The 15,667-nt window shown below is 42.3% G+C and overlaps 2 protein-coding genes across 5 annotated transcripts in view; one reads left to right on the forward strand and one right to left on the reverse strand.

The window, feature by feature from the left end:
* Positions 1 to 2,642: 2,642 nt before the first annotated feature.
* Positions 2,643 to 5,884, forward strand: OPN1SW (opsin 1, short wave sensitive). The gene is made up of 5 exons (XM_003921010.4): positions 2,643 to 2,997; positions 3,281 to 3,449; positions 3,779 to 3,944; positions 4,539 to 4,778; positions 5,749 to 5,884. Exons 1-5 carry the CDS (start codon positions 2,643 to 2,645, stop codon positions 5,866 to 5,868), a joined length of 1,050 nt encoding a protein of 349 aa, XP_003921059.1. The 3' UTR covers positions 5,869 to 5,884.
* A 1,299-nt stretch (positions 5,885 to 7,183) lies between these two features.
* The window catches only part of CALU (calumenin), a 35,484-nt gene continuing 27,000 nt past the window's right edge, over positions 7,184 to 15,667 (reverse strand). For 3 of the 4 annotated variants that reach the window (XM_039472742.2, XM_039472740.2, XM_074379097.1), the window contains 2 exons: positions 10,950 to 11,149; positions 7,184 to 9,594 (listed from right to left, as the gene is read on the reverse strand). In XM_039472742.2, the coding sequence (XP_039328676.1) occupies positions 9,490 to 9,594; positions 10,950 to 11,149 (305 nt within the window). In that variant the 3' untranslated portion in view covers positions 7,184 to 9,489. The remainder of the gene's footprint in view (positions 9,595 to 10,949; positions 11,150 to 15,667) is intronic. The other variant, XM_074379098.1, reaches the window with a different exon arrangement.

The raw sequence follows: 15,667 nt of genomic DNA on the forward strand, positions 1-15,667 counted from the left end.
GCCAAAGTTTAAATTTTAAACATTTATTTTCTAGTATAAATACTTAAAGCTATAAATTTTTCTCTAAGTACTGCTTTAGCTGCCTCCCTCAATTTCTAATATATTGGTGTGTTTTTTTTTTTTTTAACTATCATTCAGTTCAAATTCTTTCAAATTTTCCTTATGATTTCTTTTGACTCACAGCGTATTTAGATGTATATTGCTTATTTATAAGTGTTTGGGAGATTTTCCAGGTATCTTTTTGTTATTGATCTATTTGTAAGTTCACTGAACCTTTCCTTTGCTGTCCAAACTGCTGTTAAACCATCCAGTGAATTTTCTATTGGACATATTGTACTTTTCAGTTTTGAAATTTCCATTCGCTTATTTTTACTTTTTCCATTCGTGAGATCCATTAACTCATGATGATCACTTTTTCCTTTCAGTCCTTGACTATATTTATATGACTGTTTCAAGTTTTTAATGCTGGTGCCAACCTTTGGGTCATCTCAGGTTTTGTTTCTATTGACTGCTTTTTCTTTTAGATATACATCACATTTTCTTGTGGGTTCTTTTTTTCTTTCACATGCCTGTTAATTTGTCATTGTATATTATTAGACATTCTAGATAGTAAACTTTAGAGACTGGGTTATTGTCCATTGAGAAGTGTTGATTTTTGTTACAATAGGCAGTTAACTTACCAGTTGATAACTTTGCTGAGGCTTGGTTTTATCCTTTGCTAGTATGAGTCAGCTTTGGTTTTGCCCTTAGTCTCAGAACAAATATTTAGTCCTGGGATATAGATTTTAGCTCTATGGTGTGGCCTTTTAGGAATTTTTTTTTTCTTTTTTTTTGAGACAGCGTCTCACTCTATCGCTAGGCTGGAGTGCAGTGGCGCGATCCTGGCTCACTGCAACTTCCGTTTTCTGGTTTCAAGCAATTCTTCTGCCTCGGCCTCCCTAGTAGCTGGGACTACAGGCACGCACCACCACGCCCGGCTAATTTTTTGTACTTTTAGTAGAGATGGGATTTCACCATGTTGGCCAGAACGGTCTCGATCTCTTGACCTCATGATCCACCCGCCTCGGCCTCCCAAAGTGCTGGGATTACAGGTGTGAGCCACTGCGCCCGGCCAGCCTTTTAGGATTTTTAAGTGGAAAGCCCTATATGTTTACTCAGGCCCTCTGACCTGGGATTCAAATTCAAACTCTTTCTCTGCTACAGTGGGCAACAGTAGAAATTTGCTTAGCTGTTTCAGATCTCCAGTGGTTGCTTTTTGCTGGGCTCCCTGGAAATTCCTCCATCCACAGTTTAGCAGTCAGCCTATTATTTGAGGGGAATTTATATGCAGATTTAAAGGCTTCACCTTTTGTGGCTTCCTTCATTCCAGGAAATCCACCTTCAGCCGCTCTGGGGTCCCAAACTGTCCTCCGTCCTCTGACTCTTCAAGCCAAAAAAGGCTGGAGCTTTCTACTCAAGTTCTAGCTATCCTGTGCCATTTATACTTGAGAATACACTCGGGGGAAAAAAAAAATCAATGCAGATGGTTCTTTTCATTGAAGAGCTGAGTTCCTTTCAGTTTCTACCTACTTTGGGTATTTTAGGTGCTTTCAAAAAGTTTTTTTCTCGTTGTGCCCAGTTTATTATACATTTTTTGCCTAAGGGGGCATTCATCTAATAAACTATTCTGCCATTACTGGGCCATCCTTTCACTTTCAACTTATTTATACCTAGTGTGTCACTTTTGACTCATCAATAGGTTTATGATCTGCTGAGGTGGAGAAGATTCATTCATAAAGCCTAAAGTGTAGTACTGAGTACAAGTGCAGGTGGGGCTTAGAGCAGAGTTGGTGTCACTGGTCGGGGGCGGGCTGCAAAGAAGTCTTTGCGAGGTAGGCTGTGAAGGCTACGTGAGACTTCGATGAACAGACAGGAGGAAGACTGTGGTGACTTGCTGAGCTAAGGGCAGGGGTAGTCGTGAACATGGTGTGAGGACAGTGAGCAGACTCGCCTCCCTGGCTGGAGGCCTAAGTAGGAAAGGAACACTCTTTGAGTAGATTCAACACAAAGAAATAGAGGCAGCGTGGCTCAGGGACGCCCTAGACCTCGAGGCATTGTCAAGTTGCCTGTGTCCTATTCCATCAAGGCTGTTTACTGACCTGCTTCCAGGGCACTCCCCACTCCCAGCCCCTTCCTGCAGCCCGAGGCTGCTTCCCAGCCTCTCAGGTGGTTTAAGATGGACACCTTCCACAAACGGGCAGACGAGGTGAGGAAAACTTTACAGACACAGTTGTGCCAGAAGCCAAAATCAGAGGGGTGCCCTATCTATAGCCCCATTATAAAAGGACAGCAAAAAGGTGGAAGCATCTTCAATGAACATGGGCTAGCACCTCCCAGACCTCAGGGAGTTCACTTCTGTTCATCCCAGCACCCAACATTGCATATCCAGATTATTTGAGCCCAATCTTTTATCCTCTGAAGAACACAATCGGCTTTGGGACCACAAAAGGTTTAGGTAGTGGTTTAGGGATTTCTAATCCCAAACTTTGTCCTTAGGAGGTTTAGGATTAGTGTTCATCATTCACAGAGCCCAAGTGCTTTTAAAGGAGGGGTTTTGTGGGGTGGATCATCTATAAGAGAACTCAGAGGGGTGTGGGGTACCCATGAGCAAGATGCCAGAGGAAGAGGAGTTTTATCTGTTCAAGAACATCTCCTCGGTGGGGCCGTGGGATGGGCCTCAGTACCACATTGCCCCTGTCTGGGCCTTCCAACTCCAGGCAGCTTTCATGGGCATTGTCTTCCTTGCAGGGTTACCCCTGAATTCCATGGTGCTGGTGGCCACAGTGCGCTACAAAAAGTTGCGGCATCCCCTCAACTACGTTCTGGTCAACGTGTCCGTGGGAGGCTTCCTTCTTTGCATCTTCTCTGTCCTCCCTGTGTTCGTCAACAGCTGTAATGGATACTTTGTCTTTGGCCGCCATGTTTGTGCTCTGGAGGGCTTCCTGGGCACCGTAGCAGGTACTGCCGGGGAAAGGGATTAGGGGAAGGCAAAGGTTGCTACTCCACTAGAGGGGGTCCCTAAAGAGGAGTCTTGGCAAAATAAGTCTGGTGCTTTTTAAAATACTGGGGTACAAAGCAACCCAGACTAGAAGTTTGGCCAAAACAGGATGTTTTGAGTCTTCACTCCAATGTCAGTCCATCCCTCTGTCTCCCTGTGCTTGCTCTACCCAATCTGTATGCCACACTGCCCCCAGGCTGGGTGGGGCTCTGTCTATCCCATTATCCTCACATTTCGCCACAGGTCTGGTGACAGGCTGGTCACTGGCCTTCCTGGCCTTTGAGCGCTACATTGTCATCTGTAAGCCCTTCGGCAACTTCCGCTTCAGCTCCAAGCACGCACTGATGGTGGTCCTGACTACCTGGACCATTGGTATTGGCGTCTCCATCCCACCCTTCTTTGGCTGGAGCCGGTGAGAGTGCAGGGCAGTGGTGCTGACTTAACTAGGAGCTCAGGTTGATGTGGGTGGAAAGAGAGCTTGGGTATGACCACTTAGTCTTTGACCTCTACTTTTTAAAGAGCTGCAATACGTGAGGCGAAAGGGCAGTGGGAGACCAATGCTAGTGTTTACTCTGCAGTTGGAATTGCTGTAGCTTCTCCCAGTCAGGACAGAAAACCCCCCTGCTTGAAGCCTTTGGGCCTTCTCTGGGTTCTAAGTGGAGAACACAGTCCAGGCCTCTCCGCTCCCACTGCACTAACTCTTGTGGAGAGCCCAGTGAGCAAGTGTTTGGTCCTTTGCAGGTACATTGCTGAGGGTCTGCAGTGTTCATGTGGCCCTGACTGGTACACCGTGGGCACCAAATATCGCAGCGAGTACTATACGTGGTTCCTCTTCATCTTCTGCTTCATCGTGCCTCTCTCCCTCATCTGCTTCTCCTATGCTCAGCTGCTGAGGGCCCTGAAAGCTGTGAGTGGCGTTTGAGTCAGGGAGAAATGGGTCGGGGCTCCACATGAGAAGAGAGTGCTCTGGAACGTAAGATGACTGGAAACGTCCATAGCCAGAGAGGGTATCTAAAAGCAGCAAAGCAGTGGGAGGGAGAATGATGGAGATAGAAAGGAACTAAGCCAGGAGATGCAACAGAAAAGAGGCAATCAGAGTGGATGGCCCCTCCCCCATTCCACAGAAAATCGTCCAGAGGCTGTGGGATGCAGTGGTTCACGCCTGTAATCCCAGCACTTTAGGAGGCCGAGGCGGGCGGATCACCTGAGGTCAGTAGTTCGAGACCTACCTGGCCTATATGGTGAAACCCCGTCTCTACTAAAAATGCAAATTAGCTGGGCATGGTGGTGGACAATTGTAATCCCAGCTACTCAGAAGGCTGAGGCAGGAGAATCACTTGAACCTGGGAAGCGGAGGTCCAGTGAGCCAAGATCGCACCACTGCACTCCAGCCTGGGCAACAGAGAGAGACTGTCAAAAAAAAAAAAAAAAAAAAAAATCTAGAGATCTGGGAGTTGAGGGCCAGGAAGAGGGATGTGATGCTCTCCGTGCTCCACCCCAGGTTGCAGCTCAGCAGCAGGAGTCAGCTACAACCCAGAAGGCTGAACGGGAGGTGAGCCGCATGGTGGTTGTGATGGTAGGATCCTTCTGTGTCTGCTACGTGCCCTATGCGGCCCTGGCCATGTACATGGTCAATAACCGTAACCATGGGCTAGACTTACGGCTTGTCAGCATTCCTGCGTTCTTCTCCAAGAGTTCTTGCATCTACAATCCCATCATCTACTGCTTCATGAATAAGCAGGTAAAGCTTTCTATTCACATTCCTATGGTCCAGAAGACCTGGGTTCTTTTCTCACCATTGACTTTTAAATCGGAGCACCCTCAACCCAATTCAGGTTTCTGGGAGTAGACAAGGGAAGCCACAAAAACCTCAGGTAGGTTGGGAAGCCCCTGGTAAACACAGGGAGCAAGGCACAGTTATCAAGACCAGAAAATAGAACCCTGGGAGGAAAGAACTTGAGTCAGGAAAATGAAGTTGCTCCAGAGAACAGGATGAGTGAAAACATTTTATTGAAAAACTCGTGCAGCAAACCACCATGGCACATGTTTACCTATGTAACAAACCTGCACATGTATCCCGGAACTTAAATAAAACTAAAACTCAAATTCCTCTGAATTTCCAGTCCTTGCATTTAATGAGTTCTTCATCATTTCCCTGCCAACTTTTAGCTTGCACGAGCATGTGTGAAGCACAGAAATCACACCACATGCATTAATCTCTAAAATGTCTTATCATCTGAAGGTACAGGGGTATTTCCTATCCCCTATCTGAAATCTGAGCTAATAAACCCCAAACCCTAAATGGCAAGAACCCTACTTTCAGATGGTGGTGTTTTGGCAATTCCAGAGGGAGACGAAACTACTTTTGAAACCTCCCAGGATAGAACAGAATTGGCAGTCCTTTCCAGCTGGAAGCACCTGCTAGTAATGCAGGGGCTCTGATGACAGTGCTTTTATGAATCAGGATGGTTTGTGAAGTTTACCAAGTGAGGTCTCAGACCTGACCGGAATGTTTAGGATTATTGTAGACCCAGGAGTCGTTCTAGACCGGAATCTAGCTAGTTTTCAGGATGGGGAAAGTATATTCAAAACCACCTAAGGACATTCTGGGTACAAAGCATCCTGTAAGGCTTTGATGATACAGAGAATGAGGGTTTTTTCCCCCATACTTTGTCTGCCAAGGTTATCTCCAAATGTGCCTCTCTCTCCAGTTCCGAGCTTGCATCATGGAGATGGTGTGTGGGAAGGCCATGACAGACGAATCCGACATAAGCAGCTCCCAGAAAACAGAAGTTTCTACTGTCTCATCCAGCCAAGTTGGCCCCAACTGAGGACCCAATATCGGCCTGTTTGCAGCAACCAGAATTAAATTTTATGTTTAATTAAGTTTCTATTGTCTCCATCAGAAACCAAACTACTAAAACCACAAAAAAGGTGGTAAGGAGTGATGGCAGTTTGGGGAGTCAATTTTTCATTTTCTTACTATTCCCTTCTTGCCTACAAAGCTACTGTTTCCACTGGGACTATTTCAGACCACTGAAAGGCCGTTTCAACAATTACCAGTTTCTACTCCTACGTGGCACCATTCACAGCACTTGGGGAACTGATTTCTACATACGAGGCAACTATAAAGAATATGGCTTTAAGTTTTCAGTGTATGGATACTTTCCTTTTTAGAAACTTTTTTTTTTCCTGCTGGGGATCCATTCTGAGATGATGTATGCTGAACTAGAACAAACTTAAGAAAACACCTTGGAAATGGGAGAGACAACTTTGGGAGGCTGAGGCAGGCAGATCATGAGATCAGGAGATCAAGACCTTCCTGGCCAACATAGTGAAACCCAGTCTCTACTAAAAATACAAAAATTAACTGGGTATAGTGGCACATGCCTATAATCCCAGCTATTTGGAAGGCTGAGGCAGGAGAATCGCCTAAACCAGGGAGTCGGAGGTTTTGGTGAGCCGAGATCGCGCCATTGCACTCCAGCCTGGCGACAGAGCAAGTCTCTGTCTCAAAAAAAAGAAAAAAGAAAAAAAAAACCTTAGTGGCCCCAAATGAGTTTGAAAGAACTTCTGGGCAACTGCTACAGCTTTGGCAGGAACAGCCACGTCCACAAGCCCCTGAGCAAGCACAAATTATTCCAGAGGCTTCCTCCCCCTTGCATTTGGCTAAACCTTTATATTTGTCTTAAACTGTGTATTTACTAAATAGTTTTAATTCTCTTGGGGTTCTCAAAATGAATTTGCATATCTTAATACCATTTGTAAACAATATAAAAACATTAAACAAAACTGTTTTACCTTATGCTCTACTCTTCCTCCAGGGCCCCCAAAAAGAGCCTTTTTGAAATAAAAATCAAGGTAAACGTGTGTACATTCAGAATCGCTTGTGCTTGGTATCAAATAATTATATAATGAGCAGCTGGTCTCTCCAGTTATACAGCCTAAGGGAAGTAAAAAAGGGTTGTGGCTGTGGTGAGAAGGATGCTAGAAAATATGGAGAAAATAACCATTTAGGAGAAGGTAGTGCTTTCTCTGAGTTTGGGAGAATTTCTAGCAGAGTTCCTTTTCCGACATGTTAGAGAATCCATAATTCTAAGCTAGAATTGTATTGCTTACAAAATGAAGGTCATACATACCCCATAATGAATGTAAACAGTTTTATTTAGAAACAGATAGGTAGGTACCTGTTTGCATTGTAGAATATAAAACTTGGTTTACACTCTATAAAAAATAACCAATATCCAAATTCAAGAGAGCTGGCATTCATAGAACACACAATATGGGTGTGTAGCTACTGTTCACCAGCCTCCGGCTTGATTTAAACCGAAAAAATAATCCAAGGGGATCATTCAAGATTAGCATACAATGCTTGCTGCTGAGTCCTCAGCATGCAGAAGTTGCTATCTTAGCAGATTAAGGTTTGCTTTTCAAGTGCGTGATTTTAACATAAGGCCTGGGCTCTCTGCACCTAGTGAGGTGTAAGGCTCTCTTGCCACACAGTTCACAAAACTAAGCCAGAGTTGGTGGCATTATTAAATTATCACTGGTCTTAACAGAAAAAATGGAAAATCCAGAGGGCAGGAAATTTCCATTACCCTATATTGGGGCTAAACTTAAAAGTATATCCACTATCAAGAGCTCAGTACAAAGGCTAGGGTGAAGTTACATGATACCTGGCTTTTTACTATACCAGGGAGCCTACCTCAACATGATTGTGGAAGACCAAAGGATATACCTAGGTTCAGATTATAATAAATCACCCAGCACCACCTGAATGTATTATCCACAAAGATATAGCAAATAATAAAGGTTATATATACATATATTTATCTTGGTAACCTGAGGGCTAAAAACATGGAATATAGTAATTCTTCTCAAGAGGTCCATCTGTAAGAAAGGGACCCAAAAGGACAGTGTTTGTGTTGCATAAAATATGGGTAAGTGGAGTTGGGAACAGAGGGTGGGTTTCTTTAGCTCTTTCCACATCTCTCTCTTTGATAAGGACTGAAAATCTGTTGATCCATGATAAACTTTTCTCCTTTTTTTTTTTTTTTTTTTTTGGCAGCGGGGAGAAGGAAAGAGGAAGGAATGGGGTGTGATGGGTCAAAGGCAGGAAAGGTGAGCTATGGTCCTCAAACCAAAGAGCCCTCTCTGTAGGTCCTCTCATCTTTGAGTGTGAGCTCAAGCTCTCCAGCGGACACAGAAAGAGGCCTGGTAGTAAGTGGTTTGCATTGTGAGGTATGAGGATCCCTAGTAAATTCAGCAGCATGTGGTTTTTGGAATCAGCCCACAAGATAAGAACACTGCAACCAAACTCAACTAATACTGCTAATTTAACTATTGTCCAAAAGAGAAAGGGAAGAAGAAAAAAATCTCCACTATATTGGGAGGTTCTAGGCTTTCCTGTAAGTTATTCCAATAATCTTTTTTTAATCTTAGGGTTTAAGAGAATTCCCAGTGACCATGTCTCTCGTTAAAGGCACTTTCAATGACATGATTGGAAAGGAGTGAATTTTAATTGTAGTGAAACCAAGATTAATTCCTTGGCATATCTGGGGAAGAACAGGAACTAGATGGGGGCATTTACAGTGATTTCAACAGGCAATTAATCAAGTCATGAGCATTTCAACAGATGCACACCCAGAAAAAAATGTATGCCCTGAAAACACTTGTATTTTTCCTTTAGTTTTCCAGCTGTTTCTATCTATAGCTCTGTAAAGAGACCACATTCACTACTTGATTTTCAAGACACTGGCCGTAACTCTTCCCACCACAGCTGTGCTTGACGAAATTAGCCAACAGCCAGTCCTATAGGGGGAAAAAGAAGAAAATCAATTTGGGCCAAGCTTTCTTACATCAAAGGGATCTTTCCTTGCCCAGTTAATGGCAGGATCAGTTGCTGGACCTGTAGCAACTGAATGTAATATGTGGCCCCTACTACCTGTGACATGTTGGACTTTTTGATAGGCAAGACTAGGTGTTCTCTCTCTAAATATAAATTGCGGGGTACATATTTTTTTCCCTTTCCTCTCTCCTGAACGTTTCTTATTGATCTCAGGCTTACAAAATTGGTTAAGTGAGAATTATAAAAATTATATAAGGGGTTGAGAAAGAGTAAAGAGCTGTTTGTCTACATGTGTGAGTTGAGGATCTTGATCCTTCATATCATACTCCCAGAGAACAAATACAAAAATAAACACGCCATGTTATACATAATACAAAGTATAAATCTACAAACACAAGTGTACTAATTAGAGTTGTTCCTCAGAAGCACGGCTTCCCTCCAGTTCCTCAGAGAGGAGGAGGAATGGGGACGGGATGGTTTTCATTACGCCTTTTCACGTCTTAAAAAGTTTGTAATAACAGTCTCAGTAGCGCAAACAATTTCATGTGAAACCAGAAGCTGTAAAAATAAATTACTTTTGAGGAAATGAGGGTTCCTCTGTAGATCAGAACTCATCATGCCGTACTAAGGCCTCCCCAAAATCTGTGGCCTGGCTGCCAACAAATAAGTCATACTTGTCAACAATCTCCTCCTTGGTAAGCTTGCCGTCCTGAAATTAGAGATAGCAATGAATTGAAGCAGAAGATATTTCCCAGTAAATATTCAGAAATAGTGTTATTGAAAAATAGGGGTTAATCAGGAGTTAAGATTCTCATTCCTACTAAATTGTGAACTCAGCTCTCATTCCCCCTACATATATACAAAGAGGGAAGAAAACAGCAATTACACATTTATTTATTTATTTTGAGATGGATTTTTGCTCGTTACCCAGGCTATAGCGCAATGGCGCAATCTTGGCTCACCACAACTTCTGCCTCCCGGGTTCAAGCAACTCTGCTGCCTCAGCCTCCCGAGTAGCTGGGATTACAGGCATGTGCCACCATGCCTGGCTAATTTTTGTATTTTTAGTACAGACAGGGTTTCACCATGTTGGCCAGGCTGGTCTCAAACTCCCAACCTCAGGTGATCTGCCCACCTTGGCCTCCCAAAATACTGGGATGACAGGTGTGAGCCACCATGCCGGGCCAATTACATATTTCTTTTATCAAGAAAGTTAAAAATGGAAGGTGGAAATAATATGACCTGACAACTCAATGCTAGAAGTAAAGGATTGTTTCATGAGAAGAAAACTCTCCTTTTAGAGGAAAATATAGAACATCTCCCAGATAGGGATGACTACATGCATCTTCTTTTCTCATACATCTCAGGACACAACACCTGGCTATTAAAGTGACTTTAAGCAAGAACTCAAAGCAGATCAACACTTTAAAAACTGAATTTGAAACTGAACATTAGCTTAAAGTATACTCAGAACACTAACAATCTCCATCTTTAGGCTGGTTTTCAGCTTACTCCAAGCAGGGCATTCAAATCTCTGAAACAGATGACTGGGCTTAGGGATAACGACACCAAAATACCTAAGATAATTGATCAAGGACAATTTGAACAGCCTCCAGAGAAAAGCTGATTTATAACCTACACAAAGGACCCAATTAAAAAAAAAAGCATATTTGCTTTAAGAAGGAAACAAATAGCTTTGAGTAGGCAGAATGGGCCTGTAATAGGTAAAGGAACAAATAAAGTAACAAAAAAAAAAAAAAAAAAAAAAAAAATTCCTGGGGATCTAAAAATACCAGATGATGCATGTTGGGCACAGGCTACACACAGAGGCTCTTTTCTGATGCCAAATTTCCTACAATGCTATGAGTACTGGGCAAAGGGATTTCTAAAATGAGATCAGATAGCTAGTGCTGCCCTGAAAGGTTTTAATCTCCAAATTCAGATGCTTAGCTTAGACGGATTAATACTTTAAATGCTCTATGCACCTTAACAGAAACTGTTTAGGTGATCCCCTAGAAGCAGACTTCAATCCAGGATAGATTGTGTGGGCCTGGCCAGACTTACCTTATTTTGGTCTGATTCATAGACCAGGTGCCTGGCTTCTGCTTCTGCATGATCATAGTCTGAGGGAAGGATCCAGTCTTTGGTCTCTTCCTTGTCCATCTTCCCATCATGGTTCTTATCCCGAAACTCAACAAACTGCTCTCGCTCTGTCTTTACCCATTCTGGCTCATCAGTATTCCCATCATGGCTGTACATGTCACCTGCATACGCAGACACATAAAAGAAGGGTTTGTCTTTTCCCAAAAACTGCCTCATGCTAATCTGGCCTAACCCTTTTTCCTCATCCATCTGTTTGGAACCCAACAGCAGCTGCAAGGGTATTTTAGGCCAGAGAGACCTCAGAAAGCAAGGTATTTTCCTGAGGCTTAATTACTGATCTAGGAAAAAAAAAATATCCAACTGCTGATTTTAAGTCACATGAGAGCAAAGAATCCCATACCTCAATAAATGCAGAAATAAGAGGAGATTACCACCATCAAGAAAGAATTAGACTTGTTCCCTACATTTCATTTCACCCTAAAGTAGCTAATTAAACTGGACCACTGGTTTTAGAAAGATGCAGTTTTACATTCTCAAGGAAATCTGGGAAGTGGATAAGCGCAAGCTGTCTACCAACCAATTACTACAGAGCGCATTATACCAGTGGCCTTCAGTTGGGACAAGCATGCCCCTGGGGGTTATGAACACTGTCAAGGAGTACACTGAGAAAGGTCAGTCAAGAGAGAATCAAATTCCAGATACTCAGTTCCACATATAGTTTTCCTAAAAATTGATGTTCGTAAGAATGTACCTCTGGCCATCAAGGCTTTTTTCCATCTCCCCCCTTTCACAACCGCCCTTGTCCCACTTTATAAAAGAAAGGCATATTTTCATCCATTTTGAAACTACAGTGTAAAAAGCTCCAAGATAATAAAAAAGAGACAACTAGAAATACTAGTGTCTGGCTGGGCATGGTGGCTCACGCCCAGCACTTTGGGAGGCCAAGGCAGGCAGATCACCTGAGGTCAGGAGTTCAAGACCAGCCTGGCCAAAACAGGGAAACCTCATCTCTACTAAAAATACAAAAATTAGCTGAGCATGGTGGTGTGTGGCTGTAATCCCAGCTACTCGGGAGGCTGAGGCAGGAGAATCATTTGAACTCAGGAGGCAGAGGTTGCAATAAGCTGAGATCACGTCAATAACACTCTAGCCTGGGTGACAGAGCAAGACTCAGTCTCAAAAAAAAAAAAAAAGAAAAAAGAAATACTTGTGTCAGTTTTGAGAATGCAGATTTCTGAAAAAAAAAAAATGAATAAATTCTTTTGGATGCCAATTTAAAAGGTTTTAAATTCTTTGTTTAAAAAAAAAAAAAAAAAGTCCTAAAAAAATGGCCTAATTGAGTTTTACCTGAGGGATCATTAAACATAATTTTTGGGTGAGGCACAGTGGCTCACTTGAGATCAGGAGTTCGAGACCAGCCTGGCCAACATGGTGAAACCCCAGCTCTACTTTAAAAAACAAAAAAAAATTAGCCAGGTTTGGTGGCCTGCACCTGTAAACCCAGCTACTGAGGCAGGAGAATCGCTTGAACCCGGGAGGCAGAGGCTGGACTGAGTCAAGGTCACGCCTCTGCACTCCAAACCGGGCAACAGACCAAGACTCCACCTCACACACAAAAAAGAGGAAAAACAAATAAAACATAATTTTTGATGACAGAATACATGATTTCTGGCATATAATTCAAAAGGAGTTCCCAAGAACTAAATGACATTGCTATGACAAATCTTCCATTCCCTTCAACTTATTTACTAATGTAAACAAAGTCTGTTAGTACTTCCTCTAAAAAAACAAAAATTAAGAATTGGTGCTGAATCTCATTTCACTCTAGCAATAAGTAATTGTCATCCATGGATATGAAACCATTTGAAAAAAGTTATCAAAGAAATGCATTTAAAAATACATTAACATAAAACGTTTGCAATAAATGTTATTTTGTTCAATTTTGTATTAATAATTGTAATAGTAACTTAACCCAGAAGACTCTAAAAACACTTAAGAGCCATATCACAGAAAACAACTTTACATATTTCAATTTACATACACAATGTTCTTGCAAATAAGAATGTCAAAGTGACTTAAGGCTTTCAAGATAAAATATGTCAGAATATAACTCTGTTGAGGAAGTAAACTGAAAATAAATCTAACAAATAGAAGGCTGACTCATGAGTTTGAGACAAGCCTGGACAACATGGTAAAACCTCTACAAGAAATACAAAAATTAGGCCAGGTATGGTAGTGGCTCACATCTATAATCCCAGCACTTTGGAAGGCCAAGGTGGGCGGATCACGAGGTCAGGAGATCGAGACCATTCTGGCCAACATGGTGAAACCCCGTATGTACTAAAAATACAAAAAAATTAGTTGGGTGTGGTGGCAACACGTCTGTAGTCCCTGCTACTCCGGAGGCTGAGGCAGGAGAATTGCTCGAACTCAGGAGGCGGAGATTGCAGTGAGCTGAGATCGTACCACTGCACTACAGCCTGAGCGACAGTGCAAGACTCTGCCTCAAAACAAAACAAAACAAAACAAAACAACAAAACAAAAATTAGCCAGGCATGGCGATGCACACCTATATCTTATATACTCCAGAGGCTGAGGTGGGAGGATGGCTTGAGCCCGGGAGGTCAAGGCTGCAGTGATCCATAATCATGCAACTGTACTCCAGCCTGGGTGACAGAGTTAGGACCTTTCTCAAAAAGAAAAAGAAAAAAAGAAGGTCATGTGGCTCACATCTGTTATCCCAGCACTTTGGGTGACCAAGGCAGGTAGAGCTCTTGAGCCCAGGATTTCCAGACCAGTCTGGTCAACATAGGGAGACCCATGTCTATAAGAATAGTAAAAAAATTAGCTGCTCTTCTGCAGTCCCAGCTGAGGTGAGAGGATCACTTGATCTCCCCACCTTGAAGGTCAAGGCTGCAGTAAGCTGTGATTGTGCCACTGCACTCCAGCATGGGCTAAAGGAGGAGACTCTATCTTAAAAAAAAAAAAAAAGGAGGAAAAATAAGAAGGAAGAAGAAAGAAGAAGAAGAAGAAGAAGGAGAAGAAGAAGAAATAGGAAGAGCGTAAAATTTCCAAGTTGGTGAACAATTTATTCATTTGTTTTTTCAAGACAATACCATATGGTGACTGGTAAGTGGTATAAATATCCCCAAATCTCTAAAATTTAAACAAAAAAAGGGCAAGTAAGCGATGGTCCCATTGTTGTTAATCACACACCATGACTAAAAAATAACAGTACCAAAAAAATTTCCTTAACTATTATGAAATGCAAAAATAGCAGCTAACATTGACTGCTTACTATATTCTAAGCATCATGATATAAATATTCTACTTATAAGAAATAACTTTCAAATACATACAAAAGTAGAAAACAGTCTAAAGAACTCCTATTAGCCATCATCAAACTCAATCAAATTTTTGACATACATGCTTCAGCTCTTTTTTCCCCCCCTCAATTATTTTAAGGCAAATCTCGACATCACTTCATCCCTATATATTTCAGAATGTATCTCTAAAAATTATAGGTATTTTTGTATATACCCATAATGCCATTTTCATATTACAAAATAAATCCCTTGGTATGATCTAATATCCAGCCTGAATTTTTTTTTTTTTTTTTGAGACGGAGTTTCGCTCTCGTTACCCAGGCTGGAGTGCAATGGCGCGATCTCGGCTCACCGCAACCTCTGCCTCCTGGGCTCAGGCAATTCTCCTGCCTCAGCCTCCTGAGTAGCTGGGATTACAGGCACGTGCCACCACGCCCAGCTAGTTTTTTGTATTTTTAGTAGAGACGGGGTTTCACTATGTTGACCAAGATGGTCTCTATCTCTCGACCTCGTGATCCACCCGCTTCGGCCTCCCAAAGTGCTGGGATTACAGGCTTGAGCCACCAAGCCCGGCCTATCCAGCCTGAATTTAAATTTCCTGATTATCTTTTTAAAGTTGGTGTGTCCAAATTATTCATATGAATGATGGCAGGTAAGAAATTATTATGACATTTTGTATTTAAATTGTATAGATTTCTTTCAGAATTACTTTCAAAATGTCAATGCTTATCACCAACAGAGACTATTCTTTTTTTTTTTTTTTTGAGACGGGGGCTTGCTCTGTTGCCCACACTGACTGGAGTGCAGTGGTACAATCACAGCGCACTGCAACCTCAAACTCTCAGGCTCGAGTCATCCTACTGATTTGCTTGGATTATAGGCACATGCCACCATGCCCGGCTAATTTTGTATTTTTTGTAGACAGGGTTGTGCCATGTTGTCCAGGATGGTCTCAAACTCCTGGGCTCAAGTGATCCACCTGCGTCGGCCTCCCAAAATTCTGGTATTACAGGCATGAGCCACGGCATCCGGCCGAACAGAGATTATTCTTTACAACTGTTTAAATTTCTTAATTAAATATTTTAGATGTCAACTTGAAAACACGTAAGGGAAAGCTGTATGTCAAATTCTTTCAGGAGTTATGTGAGTGAACAAGTTTGAAAATGCTTGAGTTATAAGACATCTAAGTTAAGTGTACCTGCATTGCATATAAGGTATGGGAACACACCTAAAGAGAAGTCTAAATGGTTCCTACAGGTTCTAAGCAAAGGTAGTTATTTAGTCAGTACTGCCATTTTCCTGACCTTGAGGGTTAAGGGTAGAAGTATTCCTCTGTCTTAAACTCACAAGAGA

The sequence above is a fragment of the Saimiri boliviensis genome, chromosome 10 (genome assembly GCF_048565385.1).
Source record: "Saimiri boliviensis isolate mSaiBol1 chromosome 10, mSaiBol1.pri, whole genome shotgun sequence".
Classification (NCBI taxonomy): domain Eukaryota; kingdom Metazoa; phylum Chordata; class Mammalia; order Primates; family Cebidae; genus Saimiri; species Saimiri boliviensis.

Coding starts and splice junctions, on each gene's coding strand:
- OPN1SW (XM_003921010.4), top strand. CDS start 2,643: ATGAGCAAGATGCCAGAGGAAGAGGAGTTTTATCTGTTCAAGAACATC. Junction 3,450..3,778: donor CCCTTCTTTGGCTGGAGCCG/GTGAGAGTGCAG, acceptor GGTCCTTTGCAG/GTACATTGCTGAGGGTCTGC. Junction 3,945..4,538: donor TGCTGAGGGCCCTGAAAGCT/GTGAGTGGCGTT, acceptor GCTCCACCCCAG/GTTGCAGCTCAGCAGCAGGA.